Genomic DNA, 19,837 nt, shown 5'->3' on the forward strand with positions numbered 1-19,837 from the left:
TCACAGCATAGAAAATGTGTGTAAGTGAAGAACAGCATATCAGATGGTATTTAGTTGTGAAAATTATGTCAATAGGGACCCAAATAAACATAGAAAAATGAAATCTGGATTTTTGGAGGTAAGAATAGGAGTCTACTCAATGCTAGGTACTGGGAATATACAGATGAATAAGAAATGATTTTTCTCCTAAGAAGCTAAAAATCTAACAGTGGGAAAGAAATATGTTAAAAATTACAAACCCACAAAAATCAATCATAGTGTATTTTGCTGTTAAAACTAAATGAACAGAGTGCCTCAGAAATACAGGAAACAAAGGAACTAATTCTGCCTAAAATAAAACCTTCATCTAGTCTGTAATTATCACTCATTTTTGAAGAGGTCAATTGAATGTTAAAAGAAGAAAAAGAATTACCCCACTGGAAAACTGGGTAGGATACATGGGGCTCCTGGTAATGCCATTCAAAACTTAATGTCGGAAATGGTTATAATTTAGAAAAAGCTCTGAAATTTGGTTTTTGTGGAGTTAAGATGTCCCAGATACTCTGAAAAGGACTTAAATAATGAAATGTAGTTGGAATTGTATGCAAAAACACCTATTAAAATCAACTATTTCCTTTGAAGTACTTAAACATTTTACCCAAATTTGAAGTCACCAATTCAGTGTATAGTTTTGGGGTTTTGGGTTTTGTGGGTTCCCTCCGCCCCCTGCACAGGACAGTACCATTTTAAAGTATACTCCCTTTTCTGCCTTAAATCTGACCTGTTTATTCTGCTTCTTTGAAGAAGTAGTAGTAGAAATATTTTGTAACTGCTAAGCTCGTTGTACTGGGTATGTGAAAGAGTAATAGTAAAATGTAACATCCTAGATTTTAGAGACTGATTGTTGGGTTGAAGGCAGTTGTCAATCTTCAGGTGAATTTACATAAAATACTTTTATCTTTCGGAAAATACATTTCCTGTTATTAACTATGTAAAATTATTAAAACATTATATTCTTAAACGGGAGATTCCTCATTTAATTCTGTGGAACACATAACATTTTTCTGTGCACAATCATGGATTTCGATGTGTAGAAAAGTCATTCTCCAGTAGAGTCGTCGTATATTCTCTAGAGTTTCTCTCCCCTTGTGTGTTACTTGGATTTGTGTTGCATTAGTTGTCATTATTGCCCATTTCAAATAATGTCTAATGAATATCAAATAAAGGTATTCATCCAAAGAAATAATTGTCATTGGGATACTTTTAGTAAATAAACTTTCATCCCTTCTTTAAGTATTGAGTCCTACTATGTTCCAGGCACCATTTAGGCCCTGACCTTTAGAAAGTGTGCCAGGGACCTTGTATTCTAATAGAGAAGACACATGATAAACATGGCCAATAATTGGAAGGTATAGCTTTTTTATTTTTTCTGATTGAGCTTTTAGTTTAAAACTCAGGGGGACTTCCCTGGTGGTGCAGTGGTTAAGAATCACCTGCAGTGCTGGGCACACGGGTTCGATCCCTGGTCCAGGAAGATCCCACATGCCATGGAGCAGCTAAGCCCGTGTGCCACAACTACTGAGCCCGTGTGCCACAACTACTGAAGCCTGCACGCCTAGAGTCTGTGCTCCGTAACAAGAGAAGCCACTGCAGTGAGAAGCCCGCGCACTGCAACGAAGAATAGCCCCTGCTCGCCGCAGCTAGAGAAAGCCTGTGAGCAACAATGAAGACCCAACACAGCCAAAAATAAATAAATAAATAAATTTATTTCTAAAAAAAAAAACAGGATTTTTTTTTCTTGTGACTAGTCTTAAAGACAAAATCAGGAGAATTACAAAGTGTAGCTAAAATTTTAGTTTGAATAGACTGTCTTCAACTGACTACAGTTAACATTAAGAATGTGAAAATGTTGCTGTCAGGCATGTAAGATATATGAATGACTCAAGATAAGAGTATGAACTTAGGATGTTGGCAGTTTGGAATTATTTAGTCGCTCTACACTGATCAAAACTAAATTGAATGAATATGGGAACTATGCTCAATATCTTGTAATAACCTATAATGGAAAAGAATCTAAAAAAGAATATATATATACATACATATATATGTTTAACCGAATCACTTTGCTGTACATCTGAAATTAGCACAACATTGTAAATCAAATATATTTCAATAAAAATTTTTAAAAAACTAAATTGAATGAAGCTAAATTGTGACTGGCTTATCTTCACCATTATTGTAACCAATTTGATTTTTTTTTTTAAAGGCTATAAAATTAATTAATTAATTAATTTTTGGCTGTGTTGGGTCTTCGTTTCTGTGTGAGGGCTTCTCTAGTTGCGGCAAGCGGGGGCCACTCTTCATCGCGGTGCGCAGGCCTCTCACTATCGCGGCCTCTCTTGTTGCGGAGCACAGACTCCAGACGCGCAGGCTCAGTAGTTGTGGCTCACGGGCTTAGTTGCTCCACGGCATGTGGGATCTTCCCAGACCAGGGCTCGAACCCGTGTCCCCTGCATTGGCAGGCAGACTCTCAACCACTGCGCCACCAGGGAAGCCCACCAATTTGATTTTTAAAAACTTTTTATTGTGGAAAATTTCAAATACAAGAGGAGAGCAAATAGTGTAGTTAATTGTCATTACTCATTTAGTGGCTTCAACATGTATCAACATATGGTTAATCTTGCTTTATCTGTAACTCACTCCTGACTTGATTATTTTAGAACAAGTCCCAGACATAACATTTAATCTGTAAAATCTTCATTATATAGCTCTGAAAGATAAGGGATAAACACTCATGCACACAATTACTATACTTTATCACAATCCCAAGATATTTATAACAGGTATTATTGTCAAATATCCAACCAGTGTTCATTATTCCCAGTTGTATCATAGATGTTCCTTTATAGCTGGTTCATTTGAAGCTGGATCCAAATAAGGTTACATATTACATTTAGTTAATATGTTTTTAAGTCTTTATTTTTTATTTTATTTTATTTTTTTAAGTCTTTAAATCTATAACAATTTCTCCTACCTCTTTTTTTTTCTCCTTGGCATTTATTTGTTGAAGGAACAGGTCATTTGTCCTGAAGAATTTTTCCACAATCTGGACTTGGCACATTGCATCCCCTGGTGTTATTTAACACATTCCTCTATCCTCTGTATTTCCTGTAAATTAGAGGTTTAGATCTAGAGACTTAATTAGGGTCACATTTGCTTTTTTTTTTTTTTCCCCCTTATTTTGCATGAATATTTTATTGATGGGGTTTTGTACTTCCTACTGCAGTATATCATGATGTGCATAATACCAAGTTGTCTCCTTTCTGTGTTACAAATATTGATCACTGTGTACAGGTGTTTTCATCCTGATGCATCCGTTTAAAAAGTTGCTCGTGGTTATTTGTGATCCCTGCCTAGATCTCTTGTTTCATTTGGGGTTATAAAAGTGTGATACTCTAATTCTATGATTTCTTCTACATTTATTGGCTGGCATTCTACAAAGTAAAACTTGGGAGTTAACCATTTCTTTAACCTGAAATTCACTTTTTACAGGAAAGACAGGATAAATGCTTGTGTCCTTTCATTTATCACTTTTCAGAAAATGAGTTTGTTTCCTAATATCTTCCAAAGGGACCACTGTATTTTTTTAAGTATAATTATGAACTCATGGATTTCTAATGTTTAGTATGTTTCACCCCATTATGGCCCTTTTTGATGTTCAAATTGTCTAGTTTATGACCATGGGGAGCCTCTTCATGTTGGTTCTGCAGATTGCTTTGTTTTGTTTTTGACATGCTAGTGTTTGGTAGCCATCTTGCTTTTGGAGGGACAGGGTATACTAAGGTGTACCAGGCTCATGTTAGAAGTTTTCTAACCAGTCCTAGAATCAGCCTTTTATCTGAGGAACTGTTTCTTTTTGAAATAGTATTTAGAGACCTGGATAGATGTTGTTAAAGAAAATCAGGCCTCATTTGAATAAACAGCCATCTTTCTGAAGTGTCTGAATGCATGTTCTTTGTCACTCGTTTTAAAAAGACATTGTACAAAGTAGCCTTTTAGTTTCTAATTTACTTTGAGACAGTTATTAATTAAATACACATGGCACACTGAGTGCTGTATCATAAATTTAAACTAGTCATATGGACTGAGATTGTACTTCCCATTTTTCTCTTTAGCTCACTACTGCATTCTGCAAGGAATTCTCTGCAGTAGGTCATGCTTAAAACTATTTTCAGATCATTGAGGATATGTTAAATTGTTTTTGCAATGTAATGATTGGTCCTTTTTTCAGTTTTGAAAGGATTGGTGCTAAGCCCCCAGTTATGTGGTCTGCTTATACAGTATGATGTGTCACCTCCTCTGCTCCATATATAGGAAGAGAAGGGTAGTAAAGTTTAGTACATCTATTTCTTCTCTACATTTACTGTGAAATCAAGTGGTGCTTTGTGACTTGTCTTATTAAGGTGTATTAAAAGTCTTCTGGATTGTTCACTTTATAAGGACATTTCATCAGGTATAAAAAAAATTCTAAATTCACTTTGTTTTGTGTCACATAGTGAATCTCTGACTTTAGATATAAAATATTGAGTAAATCTTAAAAGTAGGTCTCATACGAGGTAGTCAGTGAAAAAGATACTATTAAATAACCAACCAAAGGGGGCTTTGCTCCTTGATACCTTGTCTTTTTTAATCTTGTTCTACAAAATTTGGCTTCATTGTTTCTGACATTTCTTGCATCTATAAATATAGATTCTAAATGTGCTTTCTTTCCAAAAGTGGTCCTTAATATCTGAGGTAATTTCATGTGTACAGTGGCTAGTCTATTCACCTGGGATTTTTTCCTTTTTTTCTTTCTCTGTGTTTGTTATCCACCTGCTCGTAGGATAACAAATTTTCACTGTCTTTAATTTTTTCTTTTGAATATTTCTTATTCTCTGAGGGTATGCTTGTGGTGGGTTTTTTTTTTTTAAGTTCTTTTATTATTTTTCTTTTTCTGCTCTCAGATATGGGAGTATAGTTTGTGCATACCTGAAATTATATGAGTTTGGGGAGGAGTGCTTTTAATTTTTTTGAACGGGTATGACAGCTTTCATAACCACATGTCTCGTTGGATACAAAACTCTACATGAATAATAGCTCAAGGTTCTGTTATCTAATAACTTGATATGGTTGATTGTTCAGTTTTGGGTAAATCAGCATGTAATTATTCCATTTAAGATTATAAAAAATGGACGTTTTGCAGTCACACTATCTAATTCTTACTCTTTGTACCTCAATGCATCCTAACCAGTTGCATGTCTATTTCTTGAGTTAGAAAGAATCTTAGTAACATCCTTCTTGAGTACAGTTCCCATTGGTATACTTTCTCTGTTCTTGGCTCAAGTCTCAGGAAGTAGATCATTGCGAGAAGCTTGTGACTCTCAATCCCAGCTGCCCTCCTATTCTTTCCTCTGTAGGACAGCCCATGTACTCTCGTGAACATGGTGCTGCTGCATCTGAGCGACTTCAGTTGGGGACACCGCCTCCTCTGTTGGCAGCTCGTTTGGTGCCACCTCGAAACCTCATGGGATCCTCCATTGGGTACCATACCTCAGTCTCCAGCCCCACCCCTCTGGTCCCAGGTAAGCTTTGCTACAGATGGCCATCCACCTCTGATCTTTTGTACCATAAACTGGCCAACCTAAGAGGTGATCTGGTATCCTGATCTGCTCTCACAGATTCCTATTAAAACTCCTAGGTAGTTTTATTTTCTGTTTCTCTGCTTCTTTGGTTTGTCCCTAGTGGCTCCTAGATGATTAGGTCTCCTGTGTGTCTGTCATCTCTGGTGTCCTTTGTATTTACTTTCCGTGCGTCTGTAACTAAGGTCATGCTAGTTCCTTGAACTAGTTTCTAATCCGATAGATAGGAAGAGAGTATCTACTTGAATGGTTTCTAATCAGTTACATGTTACAAGAAAACTAGGTTAATTTTTCTTTAAAACAAAACAAAAACATCTGGTTTCTTCCTGATCATGGATGAAAATGTCTTTTTCCCGTCTGCCCCTTGTTGTATGGAATGGCTGTGTATAATGTGATTTCTTGAAAACTCTTCCCTCCTATTGACATGTACATTTTGAAGATCTATGGAGTGCTTTGAGGGTGTCTCATGAGGTTTTTAACATTTCTCACTTTGCGTTTAGATCTCAGTTCATCATGATTAAAGGGCTTTCAAGTTTCTTAGGGTTCTGTGTATTCCCAGGAATTATCAGATCGAGACTATTTGATTACGTAACTTCTTTAAAACTCTCTGCAACCTCAATATAGATTTTTCTGTCAAGAGTAACAAGTGGTAACTGAAAATTTTTAAATCATAATTTGCTGATCTTATACTCTGGATTATAGAACTAATCGGCTAGTAATAAAGATCTGAATGTACCTTATCTTGTAGCTGAAACCTAATACGAGCAACAAAGGAGTTTTTCCACTAAGAAAAAAAGATGCAAAGATTTATATTGATAAATCACAACTGTGAGAATCAGCATCTTCACTCCATCTTAACCTTCTTTCATTTTATGTAGGATGAAAAGGATATTTTGGAGATAAGCACATTCAGAATTTTTTTTAAACGCTAACAGGATATTTATTTAGCATAAGAATTTTAAAAATTAAATTTTGAGGGACTTCCCTGGCAGTCCAGTGGTTAAGACTCCGTGCTTCCAATGCAGGGGGCGTGGGTTTGATCCCTGGTTGGGGAACCAGGATCCCACATATTGCGCAGTGCGGCCAAAAAAAAATAAAGAAAAGCAGATAACCAAATTAATAGATTGGTTTTTTTACCCCAATTAAAAGAATACCTAGAAATTAGGTGAGCCATGATAACAAAGGAAACTCAGCCAGTCATTTGTATATGGCGTTCATGTATGTGAAAACTTCTCTTAAAAATGTGCATTTAAGTTTGCATTAGGTGATTAATATACAGGACAAAAATGACTAGGTAAACGAATCCAGAAATATATCAGTAATTCAGAATGGATTTGCATGTCTGTGTTTTGTGACTGGAACATTTTTGTTTCTTTGACTTCCAATAGGTTTATCTATATACTATATTTCAAAGAGAGAAATATATATGAGTTGATACATTTGTTGAAGAAAATTCATTTTTGTGGTTATTTTATAATAGGAAATTATTTAACTACTGTTATTTGTTACATGTTTTGTTGTTTTGTTTTCCCTCAGATACCTATGAACCAGATGGTTATAATCCAGAAGCTCCTAGTATTACCAGTTCTGGTAGATCTCAGTATAGGCAGTTTTTTTCAAGAACACAGACACAGCGCCCAAACCTGATTGGCCTAACCTCTGGAGATATGGATGCAAATCCAAGAGGTAAGAATGCATTTAACTTTTTCTCATGCTAAGTGTCATTTGGGCATAGCATTTCTGACCTCACTAAGGTCTAAAAATACTTTCAACAGTCTCTTTTTGAATAGTGCTGTGTAATGATCTCAAATAAATGTTTTTGAATATCTATCTCCAAATTTTACTTTAAAGCTATAAATAAAATAAAAATAAATATATTCTGCTTATATTTATTTTTAAATAAAAATAATACTAGTGTTAATTAATTGTTCTTTTTGTAGGACTTTAGGCTATTTTAGGCACTATGCTAGATGTTAGATATAGAAAGATGACATGATCCCTCGCCCTCAAAGAACTAATCATTTAATGGCCTACTTTGTGTTTTAAGAGCTGTGCTTCACACTAATAACATTGAGAATTTTAAACACTATGATAAAATTATCCTTTGACCATTTTTATTATTTATGATTATAACCATATGTTAGGACCTTTATAAAGCATAGCCACAAATCTTAAAAGATTAAATGCAAGCATTGCCTTTAATATGGGTTGATACCATCCTTTCACCTCCGCTCAAAAAAAAGTTTGGTTAAAGAGTTTGATGAGATTCCAGTTTCTTACTTATTATTATAGTTAGATTTCCAGTATTAAATTTCAATTTGAACGACTGGCCATGTGCCATCCTGAGGATATTTTCCTGATTTAATTATATGGTGGACATTTTCCTGTTCTTACCTTCTTTCTTATCCTGATTTTATTAACTCTTCTTTACTGCCATTAATGACATTATTGCCACTACCAGTTAACAGTTTTGTGTCAAGATTAAACCAAATCCTTTTTAATATATTATTATCTCTAATATTCCTTACCAACAACTTAAATTAGGTACTATTTTTATTCTCTTTTTTATAGACAGACACTGAGGCGAAGAGAGGTTAAAGAACTTGCCCATTATTAATTCTTTTCTGTTCTATTCTATTCTATACATCAGTGGTCTCCAGCCTTTTTGGCACCAGGGACAGTTTTCTTGGAAGACAGTTCTTCCACAGACGGACGGTGCAGCGGGTGGTGGTGGGGATAGTTCAGGCGGTAACGCGAGCGATGGGGAAGCTCGCTAGCCCACTGCTCACCTCCTGCTGTGCGGCCCGGTTCCTAACAGGCAGCGGACCGCTACTGGTCTTTGGCCCGGGGGTTGGGGACCCCTGCTATACATGACAGAACTAGCATTTGAACCCAGGTTTATCTAATTCCAAAGAATATGCTCTACTCCAATAAAGATGGTAAAAAAAAAAAAAAAAAAAAAGAATATGCTCTTACCTTCTGTGCTGTAATGCATATATTGTTACCAAATTACCTGAAATTAGTGGGAAGATCATATTTTCAGCCCCACAGTGATTATTCTTTGCTGCTGATTTTACTTTTGGTCGAGTTGCTAAAGTTATGGAGAATACTCAATATAACATGCGCAGTTTTGGGTTGGTATTTGCTTTTTTGTTCAACACACCTCTTTCCACTGACAGGTAACCTATCGTAAGGTCAGCGTCTTATAGTATTTTAGTCTTAACTGTTGTGAATGGAATGTGTTAATTTATAACATTGGCTTTGAATTTTCCTTTCAATGTTTAGGTTTGAATAATTGTAAACCTACAAAAAAATCAAAAGTGCAATAAACACCTGAATACTTTAACTTAGATTCACCAGTTGTTAACATTTTGTCAGCTTTGGGCATGAATGCTCACTTGTGTGCACTCTTCTCTCTGCCTTCCTCGCCTTCCTCCCCTCTCCCTTCACATTGTTTTCTTGAATCACTTGAAAGTAAATTTTGGAGATTGTGACACTTTAAGATCCTTTAGTTTATATCTGAGAATAAGACACAGTACTACATACATGCAATATCATTGCCACACATAAAAGAAAATCATAATTCCATAGTAATATCCTATCCATGTGAACTTCTTGTTGAATCCTATAAGGAGACAAATATTTCACTCCATTTGTGGCCTAATAAGTTTGATCACTTGCCGTAATTGTTAGAACTCTCCATTGTAAAGTAAATAATTTGTGGAGTGGTACTTTGGCATCAGATAAATATCTTATTCTCCAACACCCTTTCACTGATTTTTTTTTCCTTCCATTTATGATCCTTGCCTGAATCAGTCATTTCATTAGAGTTGGCTAGGAGTTTTTAAACGTGCATATTGTATTTTTGAAAAAGAAAAAGGAGGCAATTGATAATTTATTTTTGCTGTTAAACATTTCTGAAAAGGAAATGGTAGTAGTTAGGTGCTATTCACAGTGATTTTTAGCTTTTGGACTAAATAATTTTAATCATTTGAAATTCCCCAAATACAACGCCTGGTCAGTAATGTTAATTTTTGTTTTCTACAGCTGCTAACATTGTCATCCAGACTGAACCACCAGTTCCTGTTTCAATTAATAGCAACATAACCAGAGTAGTTCTTGAACCAGATAGCCGGAAAAGAGCTATGAGTGGTTTGGAAGGGTCTCTGGCAAAGAAACCTTGGCTGGGAAAGTAAGATAATTTGCTAATTAGTAACATCTAATTGATGTTTCTGGTTTTTTGTTTGCAGTAGTAAATTTGTAAAATTAAGAGTTGTCATTAATCATTAATTTTCAATCTATGTGCCTCAAAGCTAAGGTTCCCAGAGGCATCATTAGTATGTCTTAAATATTGAAAAGTTAACAGAATATTGATAATAGATATTAGTAATTTGTACTGATTTCTAGGCCTAACCCAGTATTAGAATTATTGAGGCATCAGTCTTCTTTCTTTCTCTCTACCTGTTTGGTTCCCATGTAATAAGGATAATGTGAAAATTACCTAGTCATTTCTGAAGAATGTTAAGTGCGTACAAAGGATACTTGAATAAATATAGACTTACATTCTTTGCTGATTATCTCTTGCCTAGGCATAATGTAGGAGACTTAACCAAGATCTGTTAATATTCCTTTCAGGCAAGGGAATAACAATCAGAGTAAACCAGGATTCTTGAGAAAGAATCAGTATACAAACACCAAATTAGAAGTCAAGAAAATCCCTCAGGAATTGAACAACATTACCAAGCTCAATGAACACTTCAGCAAATTTGGAACTATTGTTAATATCCAGGTAGGTGTGGCTATGTTGGTGACAAAATCCATGTATATAATGTATCTTCAAAAATATTCCTATCAGCTTACCTTGCTTAAACAAGCCAGTGATTAGTCTGATCATCTCTGCTATGTGTTTTAAATTCCACTGTGTATCTGTATGCCCAACTTTATGACGGAGTTGTTGTGCTGAATTTGTCCTCTGAATTCATTTGGTTCTTTTCTGCAACCTCTTCCTGAAAGACAGTGGGCCAGTTACTGTATTTTTGTTCATAGTTGTATCTCTGGACAGATGACTTTTTTACCTGCTTTAGTGTTCTAACTAAGTAGGTGAGATTTTTGGTAACTTCTAAGATTGTAATTTTGTTTACTGACTGGCTTTTATTTTGTGAAATATTAATTGGTTAAGGATGGTTCTAATCTTGAGAATTTTAGGCACTGTAACATATAATCTAACATCAAATAAATCGTAGCTTTTATATTTTGCTGTGTGTTTGTTAGATATTTGAATTTATCAATTTGTGGTTGGGTGTTATGCTGTAATTGAGGGTAGTAGAAGGTCTGTTTAAGTTGGGGTTTCAGTCAGTTACCCCTGACACTCAGTGTTGCCATCAAACCAAAATATGATTTATGTATCTCTAAATACCTTTTTTCTCTTAAATTTTTCCTAGGTCATTATTCTTTATGGCATTTAGAAAAATTAGGAAGCTTTTAATGTAAATGAGTATATGAGTCTGCTTGGGTTGCCATAACAAATACCATAGACTGGGTGGCTTAAACAACAAAAATTTATTTGTGGGGAATCCAAGATCAGAATACTAGCCAATTTGGTTCCTGGTAAGGACTCTCTGGCTTGGAGACGGGCATCTTCTTGCTGTGTGCTCACATGATGGAAGGAGAGGGAAAGGAAGAGACAGAGAGAGAGAGCTCTTCCTATAAGGTCACCAGTCCTGTCTGATTAGGTCCCCACCCCTTTGATCTCATCTAACCTTATTTACCTCCTAAAAGCCCTGTCTCCAAATACAGCCACATTGGGGGTTAGGGCTTCAACATATGAATTTGGGGAGGACATAACTCAGTCCATAGCAGTAGGCCATAATTTATAGGAGCACTATTCTCTATTTGGGGGATTTTATGTTGTTCTTATTATTTTCTATAAAAACAATGCTATTGTGAGCCTCCTTTTATATAAACCTTTTATTTTTTTATGATGCATTGCTGAATTAAAGGGAATTTTAAAACTTTTTATTTGAACTGCCAAATTGTTCTCCAAAAGGGTTGTGCCAGTTGATACTCCCTAACGCAATGTGTGAACCTCATCAAAGCTCTAATATGGATCCATTAAAAACTTTTAGACCAGTTTCATAAGTGAAAAATTGTACTTGCTTTAATTTGCTTTATTTTTATTCCTAGGTAGACTCTAATTTATATAGACCATTTGCAGTACTTTTGGATTTACCTGTCCACTGTCTTTGCCCATTTTTTTATGAAGGCATTTATAATAATGCTTTTCCAAACCTTTGCTTGTCATATATATGAAAATTACTTTTTCGTCTTGTCATTTATTTTGTTTGTGGCAGGTTTGGACTGACAGTGGTTTAAAATTTTATTTGGTCAAATCCACTGTTTGTCTTTATGGGTCCTACCTTTATAGGTGTGCATAAAAAGGCTTTCCAAAGCCTCAGATTATACAGATATTCACCTTTTTTCCCTGGGTTTTTTTGTTTGTTTTTTGTAAAATGTTTTCTCTCTCTGGAGTTTATTTGGATGTAAGATACCAGGGAGGAATTAACAACTTTTCCCCAAGTGGTTATGTAACATCACTAGGATTATTTATTAAATAATCCAATATTCTTTCATATATAATGTTGAAATACACATGTTATCTTTTAAGGGATAGCTAACTTTATTTACATAGGATTCACAATGGATTTCAGCAGGCTGTTTTCTACCTCTGAATTTTTTATCAATAATTTATCAGTATTTGCTTAGCTACAATCATTAATTTATGTGTGTTGTTGTTGTTGCTGTTGTTTTTTCTCATAGGTTGCTTTTAAGGGAGATCCAGAAGCAGCCCTCATCCAGTATCTTACCAATGAGGAGGCCAGAAAAGCCATTTCCAGCACTGAAGCAGTTCTAAACAACCGGTTCATCCGAGTCCTGTGGCACAGGGAAAATAATGAGCAGCCAGCACTACAGTCGCCAACACAGCTGCTCCTGCAACAGCAGCAAACACTTAGTCACCTGTCACAGCAGCACCATCACCTGCCACAGCACCTTCATCAGCAGCAAGTGCTGGTGGCCCAGGCTCCTCCCTCAACGGTACATGGGGGTATTCAGAAGGTAATCTACTGGCTCACAGGGAATTAATGGTCCTTTAATCCCATCCTCTAGATCATTGTTTCTCAATTTGTGGTCCTGGGGTCTTCTGCATCAGAGCCATTCAGTTTGATTTGTAGACCGGCAGCATCTGATCTCCTAGGAGCTTATTAGACATGCAGTTTCTTAGGCTTCACCTCAACTTACTGAATTAGAATCACTATGGGTGGGGCCCAGTAATCCGTTATAACAGGCTTTCCAGGTGATTCTTATGTACCTTGAAGGTTGAGAAGTGCTGTGTTGCATCAAAATCACTTATCTGGGTGCACATTCCTGGGTCTTACCTTCTCAGATCTACAGAGTCAGTCTCTAGATATGGGACCCATAAATCTGCATGTTTAAGAAATACCTTTAGTGATTCTTCTCAACACTAATCACTATCATACTAAAGTATGATAGCCATCCACGACTGAACAACTTTGAATCTAGAACAGCTTCTTTGTTTTGTGTTAGAATCAGTCACTCTTATAGTGATCCTTTTGTCCCACTTTTTCTCATATAGAAAAATTCTGTTCTCTTTAAAACTGAACTGGGAGCTCCAAGAGACTGGGATTTTGTCTGTTCTATTCATTTGATCCCTAGTGCCTAAAACAAGGCCTGGCACACAGCACTCAAAACATATTTGAATGGATAGATGAACGAAGGAAAGAACAAACCACCATGCATTAGAACCATTCAGATATTGATGATATTGTTAATCTCCTCCTAGCCATTCTCTTGTTTGGATTAAATGCATTCAGATTGAAAAAAAAAAGTATTCTTTAACAGTACATAGTATTAACTCCAATTTATCATCGTGTTTATTTGCAGTTAAGCCTGCATTTCTTTTGTCTCTGTCCCATTTCATGTTAGGGCCAAAGGTAAATATTCCCCCAGGTGTTGGTTGAATGGTGTATGAAAGAGTGATACAATCACCTCTGTGATCCATTAGACCCTGTTCTGTTAATGCAGCCCAAGATTATGTTATATTTTTAGGGTGGCCATATCACAGTTATTCTTATTAAGCTACTGTCAATTAAAACCTTAAGTCTTAAAAAGCATTACATATTGAAGGGAACATTAAGAAAATTATTAGAAAGTTTTTTCTGTATGAGTATATACACATATGCATGCATAATTTCAAACATCCAAAAAAGTATGGATACTAACAGTCATTTGTATATCCACCTCTTCACTTAAAAAAATCAAACCTTACAGATGATTGAAGCACCCTTCCTTCGCATTTCCTTATCTTCCTCCCCAGGGTAATCACTGTCCTAAATTTGTATCATTCCTAGGCATTTAAAAAAACTTCCACCATAAATATGTTTATTTTGTATATGCAGATGATGAGCAAACCACAGACATCGGGTGCCTATGTTCTTAACAAAGTTCCTGTGAAACATCGTCTTGGACATGCAAGTGGTAACCAGGGTGATGCAGCACACTTGTTGAATCAGTCAGGTGGTGCTGGAGATGATTGCCAGGTATATATTTCTGTGGACCTTTAAATCTGTTTAGAGTTGTTCAGTGACACAAAGAAATTAACAAGTTGATTATCACCCAGATTTGTAATGTCTTATTTCCTCAATCAAGATAATTGTGAGAGCTAACCTAAATGTGGCCGGTAAACTTCCCTAATTTCCATGATTCCACCAGAAATTTGCTAGTTAAATTTTCTTTTCCTATTCAAAGCTAAATAGGAATTTGAAATTTTTAGCCATTTATTAATAGATGTCTTTATTAATCCATTTCTTTTATAATGTTTCTTCTTTAATATAATTAAGAACATCATGAAGGGGATTCAGTCATAGTCAATTCAAAAGTCAGATTTTGAAATATGTTTTTAAGTCGTTTCCTTTCCTTTTGGGAATATATCTATATGATGACTCTCCAGAATGGTGATTTTTTTTTTCCAAGAGAGCTAGGAAAACTGAAAAAGAACAGGTGGGGTTAGCCCTCCTAGACATTAAAAAATACTGTGAAGTCAGTATAACTCAAACAATTTGATACTGGCACATGAAGAGAAAGGCCAGTGGAATAGAATCCAAGACTGAGATTATAGACTCACTCGCAAATAGGAATTTATCATATGCTAACACATTATCTCAGTTCAGCGGGGAAAGTATGGACTCTTTGGTAAATGGTATTGGGATAACTTGATAGCCTGATAGAAAAAAAAATTAGATCCATTTTTTAAATTACATAATAAACCAGGATAATGTCCACAAGGACCTGAAATTTATATGCTGACGGTAATGCTAAATGGTACAGCCTCCGTGAAAGGAAATTTGGCAGCATCTAGCAAAATTATGTATGCATTTACTCTAAACCAATAATCCTCCTCTAAGAATCTGTGCCAAAGATAATACTTGTCAAACTATGGAAAGACATATGAGCAAGGCTAGGGAATGTAGACTCTCTTCAATAGCAAAAGACTGGAAACAATCCAGTGTCCATCAGTATGGGACTGGTTACTTAAAATGTAGTACATGCATACAATAGCCTATGTGTAACTTTGCAAAGGAATGACGAATATCTTTATGTATACCATGAGGTGATCATCAGGATACATTAAGTAAAAAAAGCAAAATGGGACAAAAAATGTAGAGTCGGCCACTGTTTATTTAAGAAAGTAGGGGCAATGAATACGTATAAGTACTTGCTTATGATAGAAAAAAACAACAAAAAAAGTAGCCCATATCATTTAAATCTTGGTGGTTACGGCAAGGATAGAAGAAACTAGACAACTTTAAAAACCTCCAAAACATTTCTTAATTCTGTCCACCAGAAAGGTCTAGAAACAATGACCCAGCCTGATGGTAATGAACCTTGACATGCCCCTTCCCCCAGCTCCAAAAGGAACCAGGGATCCTTGAAGAAATGGCTGTCCCCAGATCTGGGGCTGACAGTGTTCCAGATGAGCCTAGAATACTTTGTCAAACCAGAAAGCGAGGAATTTGTCAAAGATTACTAGCATCCTATCAAAGAATGAAAAAATGTCATAAAGGCTCTAGAACTAGTCACCAATTTAAAGGAAATTCAGAGGACAGAGGGACGTGTTAAAGGATACCATAGAATCCTGTGGTGAATACTACAGGATGAATGACCTGGTTTCTTCCAGAATTGATTTGCAAAGAAAAGAAAGATACAGAGAGGGAAACGGAATTAAAGGAGACTTTAAAGAGATATAACCAATTGCATTTATATGGACCTTAGTAGGTCCTAATTTAAATGTGAAAAAAATGTTTAGAAAATTATAATAGAATCTGGAAATGTGACTATTTAATGATATTAAAGAATTGTTATACCTTTTAAGTGTGACAACGGTATTGTGGATTTACTTAAAAAAGAAAGGAGTCCTTATCTTTTAGAGATACAACTGAATTATTTACAGATAAAATAGTGTGTGTGTTATGATGATGTAGTTGGGGGTTTAAATAAAACAAGGTTATTTTATATAAAATCATGTAAATTAATTAATGATTTTACATAAAATAATGTAAACTGATGATTGTTTCTGCTTGCTGATGGATACGTCGTTTTTTATATATAATTTTGTACTTTTGTTTGTTTCAAAAAATTTGATACTAAAAGATAGAAAAACAAAAGCAATCTCAGACTTTGAAGTCACACAGCCCTGACTGACTTGACCTGCTTCTTAACTAGCTGTGTTAAATAACTGGCGAGCATTGGTTTCCTTTTCAATAAACTCAGTTGCTATGGGGATTAAAAAATTTCATGTTGGTAAAGCATAAAAGAGAAGTGTTTATTCGCACATAATAAGTGCTCAGTAACTTGCAGGTGGTGCCGTTTTTATTTTGATAAATAGTAGTAACAGCACGGACATCATCTCTGCAGGTTCCTACAGTACTTGAGAGAGCTTCCTGTGGATTTAAAGTAGCTTAATTTTTAGGACAATTAAGTATTGTATGATTGAGATAAGTTTTGTATTTGTATATATTGCATGATTGAATTTTCCATGAATTTCTTAGTACTATATCCTGTGTCCCTTATATCATATATTCAAAGTTAATTTAAAAATAAAAGAGTGGAGTATGTTAGGGAAGACTTGAACCAGAAAGGTGTTAGTACACCATATTGCTCTGCTATGCCTTAAAGAGGGGAAGATTAACTGGAGTCATCTGTTCAGAAAGGAATCTAAATACCAAAACAAGCACAGTAAAGATGGTCACCATTTTACTTGCAAAGTTAGATCTGTGAGCTAACTACTTGTCTTATGGTTGGTTGTAAACTCATATAACATTTGATTAAATATAATATTAAGACTATGACTGCAAAGTACCTTAATTCTTAGGAGGGTTTGCAATTATTAGAAACATGCGTTCTTATTTGGCATTGTGGAAAATAGCTTAATGACATTACCCCCCCCAAAGACCTCCAGGAACACACCTGTAGTTGAACAACTCCTACTCAGTGAGGGAGTATACACAGTGAAACCATGGAACATCTCATTTAGAGGGTGTTAGCAAGGACTTATTTTAGGATTGGCTGTGTTAGGTGATTTGTTGGAGGGTTAAAGGAAACAGGAGTAATTCTATGGTCAGACTTCCTAATACATTTACCGAGAAGGAAGGAAGACTAGAATTACGCTAAAGCTGTAATTGGTAAAGAAGCTGTAGTCATTCATATTAGCCAGGGTAGAGAGATGTTTAGTCATTTTTATGGTTTGGATAGTGTTCATGGTTTGTGTGTGTGTGTGTTCAGTCGTGATAATGGAGTGATCTTGTTTTTGCCTTGATCCACCATGGGCACAAGAGTGACCTTGTCTGAGGTTGATGTTCTATGAAATTGTTTATGTTCAACAAGGGGACACTAAGGCCTAGCTGTGAGTGGCAGTCTGGCTCCTAGATGTCAGGAGTTGTTGTTCTTTTTCCCACAATTAAAAAAATATAAAGAAAAGAAAGATAAGTGATTGTATTCAGAAACACAACATTATTGCTTAAAATTAGTTTTTGTTTTTATATTTGAATGACAATTGAGTTTATGTATAAAGAACTTGTTTTATAAATGAAGTTTTTAAATGTAAAAAAAAATCTATGGAGTCTTTTTAAAAAATGATTTTAAGGTATTGCTAAGATTTAATTTAATTATATTTGTGTTTCATAGATATTTTCAACTCCAGGCCATCCAAAAATGATCTACAGCTCCTCAAACTTAAAGACACCTTCAAAACTTTGTTCAGGATCAAAGTCTCACGATGTCCAAGAAGTTCTTAAAAAGAAGCAGGTAACAGCCTCAGTTCTTCTTTCCTTCAAGAGGAAAGGATCTATTGAATTCTTTTTTTTTTTTTTTAATAAATTTATTTATTTTTTATTTATTTATTTTTGGCTGCGTTGGGTCTTCGTTGCTGTGTGTGGGCTTTCTCTAGTTGCGGAGAGCAAGGGCTTCTCTTCGTTGCGGTGCATGGGCTTCTCATCACGGTGGCTTCTCTTGTGGAGCACGGGCTCTAGGCACACGGGCTTCAGTAGATGTGGCACGCAGTCGTCAGTAGTTGTGGCTCGCGGGCTCTAGAGCGCAGGCTCAGTGGTTGTGGCTCACGGGCTTAGTTGCTCCGCGGCATGTGGGATCTTCCCAGACCAGGGCTTGAACCCGTGTCCACTGCATTGGCAGGCAGATTTTCACCCACTGCGCCACCAGGGAAGTCCGGGATCTGTTGAATTCTTAAGTGATTATATTAACACCTCTGAACAGTTCATGTTGTTATGGAACTACATTATAACATTTATTTAGCTGCTGCTTGATGCATTGTACACTTGAAAAAAAGATGAGCAAACAGAAAAAATGTTTTGCAGTTGCCTTTCAGTGGCTACATCAAGCACAAAGAAAGAACTTTTTTCTATGTAAAAGTAAAAGACACTGAGCTGTCGTCCCGTCCCTCTCCACCGCCCCCAGCAAGGGAGAGAAACAAATACTTTTATTTCATTATTTTCTCTTCTAATTCCTTTCTGGCTTCGTAAGTTAGATAATATTTCACGTGAAGTGTAACAATTATGTAGTTATTATTCATGTGACTCAGTTCTGAGTTTCATTATCATCTTAGATTTAAACTCACATAGAGTTTTTCAAATAAAATAGTTATTTATATATATTATCTCAGTATAATTGGAGATTTAATTAACAGAGGGGTTGGAGGCAACATTTTCTAGGCAAAAATCCATAGATTTTGCTATCGTTTCTAACCTATAGCTGCATGTCACTTTTAGACTTCAGACTTTATTTTTAGACTTCAAACTTCAAAAATAAGGATTTCGCTTATTATGTGGGGAAGTGAAAACAGCTCTTGTTTTTCTTTACATATATATTCAGGTCATTTAAGTGAATAAACCTCATAGATACAGCTAATTAGTGTTCAGTATTTTAAATATTAAAGTACAGTTACAAACATAAACTCTTATATTGGAAGTGTGGGGGAAAATAGGTTTAAAGGTTTCATCTCTGGCTTCAGCTGTTTTTTGATTAGGAGGAAAATCTGTCTCGTATAAGGGGTGACTCAGAAGAAATGAGTTGAGACTGTAGTAGCCTTATGTATCATGGGCAAACTTAGTTATTCATTACTGATTTTTTCTTTACCTGTTCATACAGGAAGCAATGAAGCTACAACAAGATATGAGGAAAAAGAGGCAAGAAATGTTAGAAAAACAAATAGAATGCCAAAAGGTAAGATAAATGTTCATTATTTGCATGCTGGAATTGATGTATGGAATGGATTTTACAAAGATATCCCCAATAAAGTTTTAAAGGTTATTTATATGAAAATTTACTAAGCATAGTTTTACTTTTTTCTGTTTATTTTATAGATGTTAATATCCAAGCTAGAAAAAAACAAAAACATGAAACCAGAAGAGAGAGCAAATATAATGAAGACTTTAAAAGAGCTTGGAGAAAAGATCTCACAATTGAAAGATGAGTTAAAAACATCTTCTGCAGTCTGCACACCATCTAAAGTAAAGACAAAAACAGAGGTACCTATTTGCATTTTTCATTCAGCATAGGGTTATTGAACATCTGTGGTGTGTTTGGCACTTTAA

General features: G+C 35.5%; 1 protein-coding gene across 9 annotated transcripts in view; it reads left to right on the forward strand.

Moving 5' to 3' along the window:
• RBM27 (RNA binding motif protein 27) overlaps positions 1-19,837 on the forward strand; it is an 82,471-nt gene that overhangs the window by 31,636 nt on the left and 30,998 nt on the right. For 6 of the 9 annotated variants that reach the window (XM_082382662.1, XM_082382661.1, XM_082382663.1 and 3 more), the window contains exons 9-17: positions 5,436-5,600; positions 7,194-7,343; positions 9,705-9,849; positions 10,293-10,446; positions 12,474-12,770; positions 14,132-14,272; positions 17,916-18,035; positions 19,392-19,466; positions 19,607-19,771. In XM_082382662.1, the coding sequence (XP_082238788.1) occupies positions 5,436-5,600; positions 7,194-7,343; positions 9,705-9,849; positions 10,293-10,446; positions 12,474-12,770; positions 14,132-14,272; positions 17,916-18,035; positions 19,392-19,466; positions 19,607-19,771 (1,412 nt within the window). The remainder of the gene's footprint in view (positions 1-5,435; positions 5,601-7,193; positions 7,344-9,704; positions 9,850-10,292; positions 10,447-12,473; positions 12,771-14,131; positions 14,273-17,915; positions 18,036-19,391; positions 19,467-19,606; positions 19,772-19,837) is intronic. The other 3 variants (XM_082382666.1, XM_082382667.1, XM_082382665.1) reach the window with 2 other exon arrangements.

This window comes from Balaenoptera borealis, assembly GCF_965194805.1.
Source record: "Balaenoptera borealis genome assembly, chromosome: 2".
Lineage (NCBI taxonomy): Eukaryota > Metazoa > Chordata > Mammalia > Artiodactyla > Balaenopteridae > Balaenoptera > Balaenoptera borealis.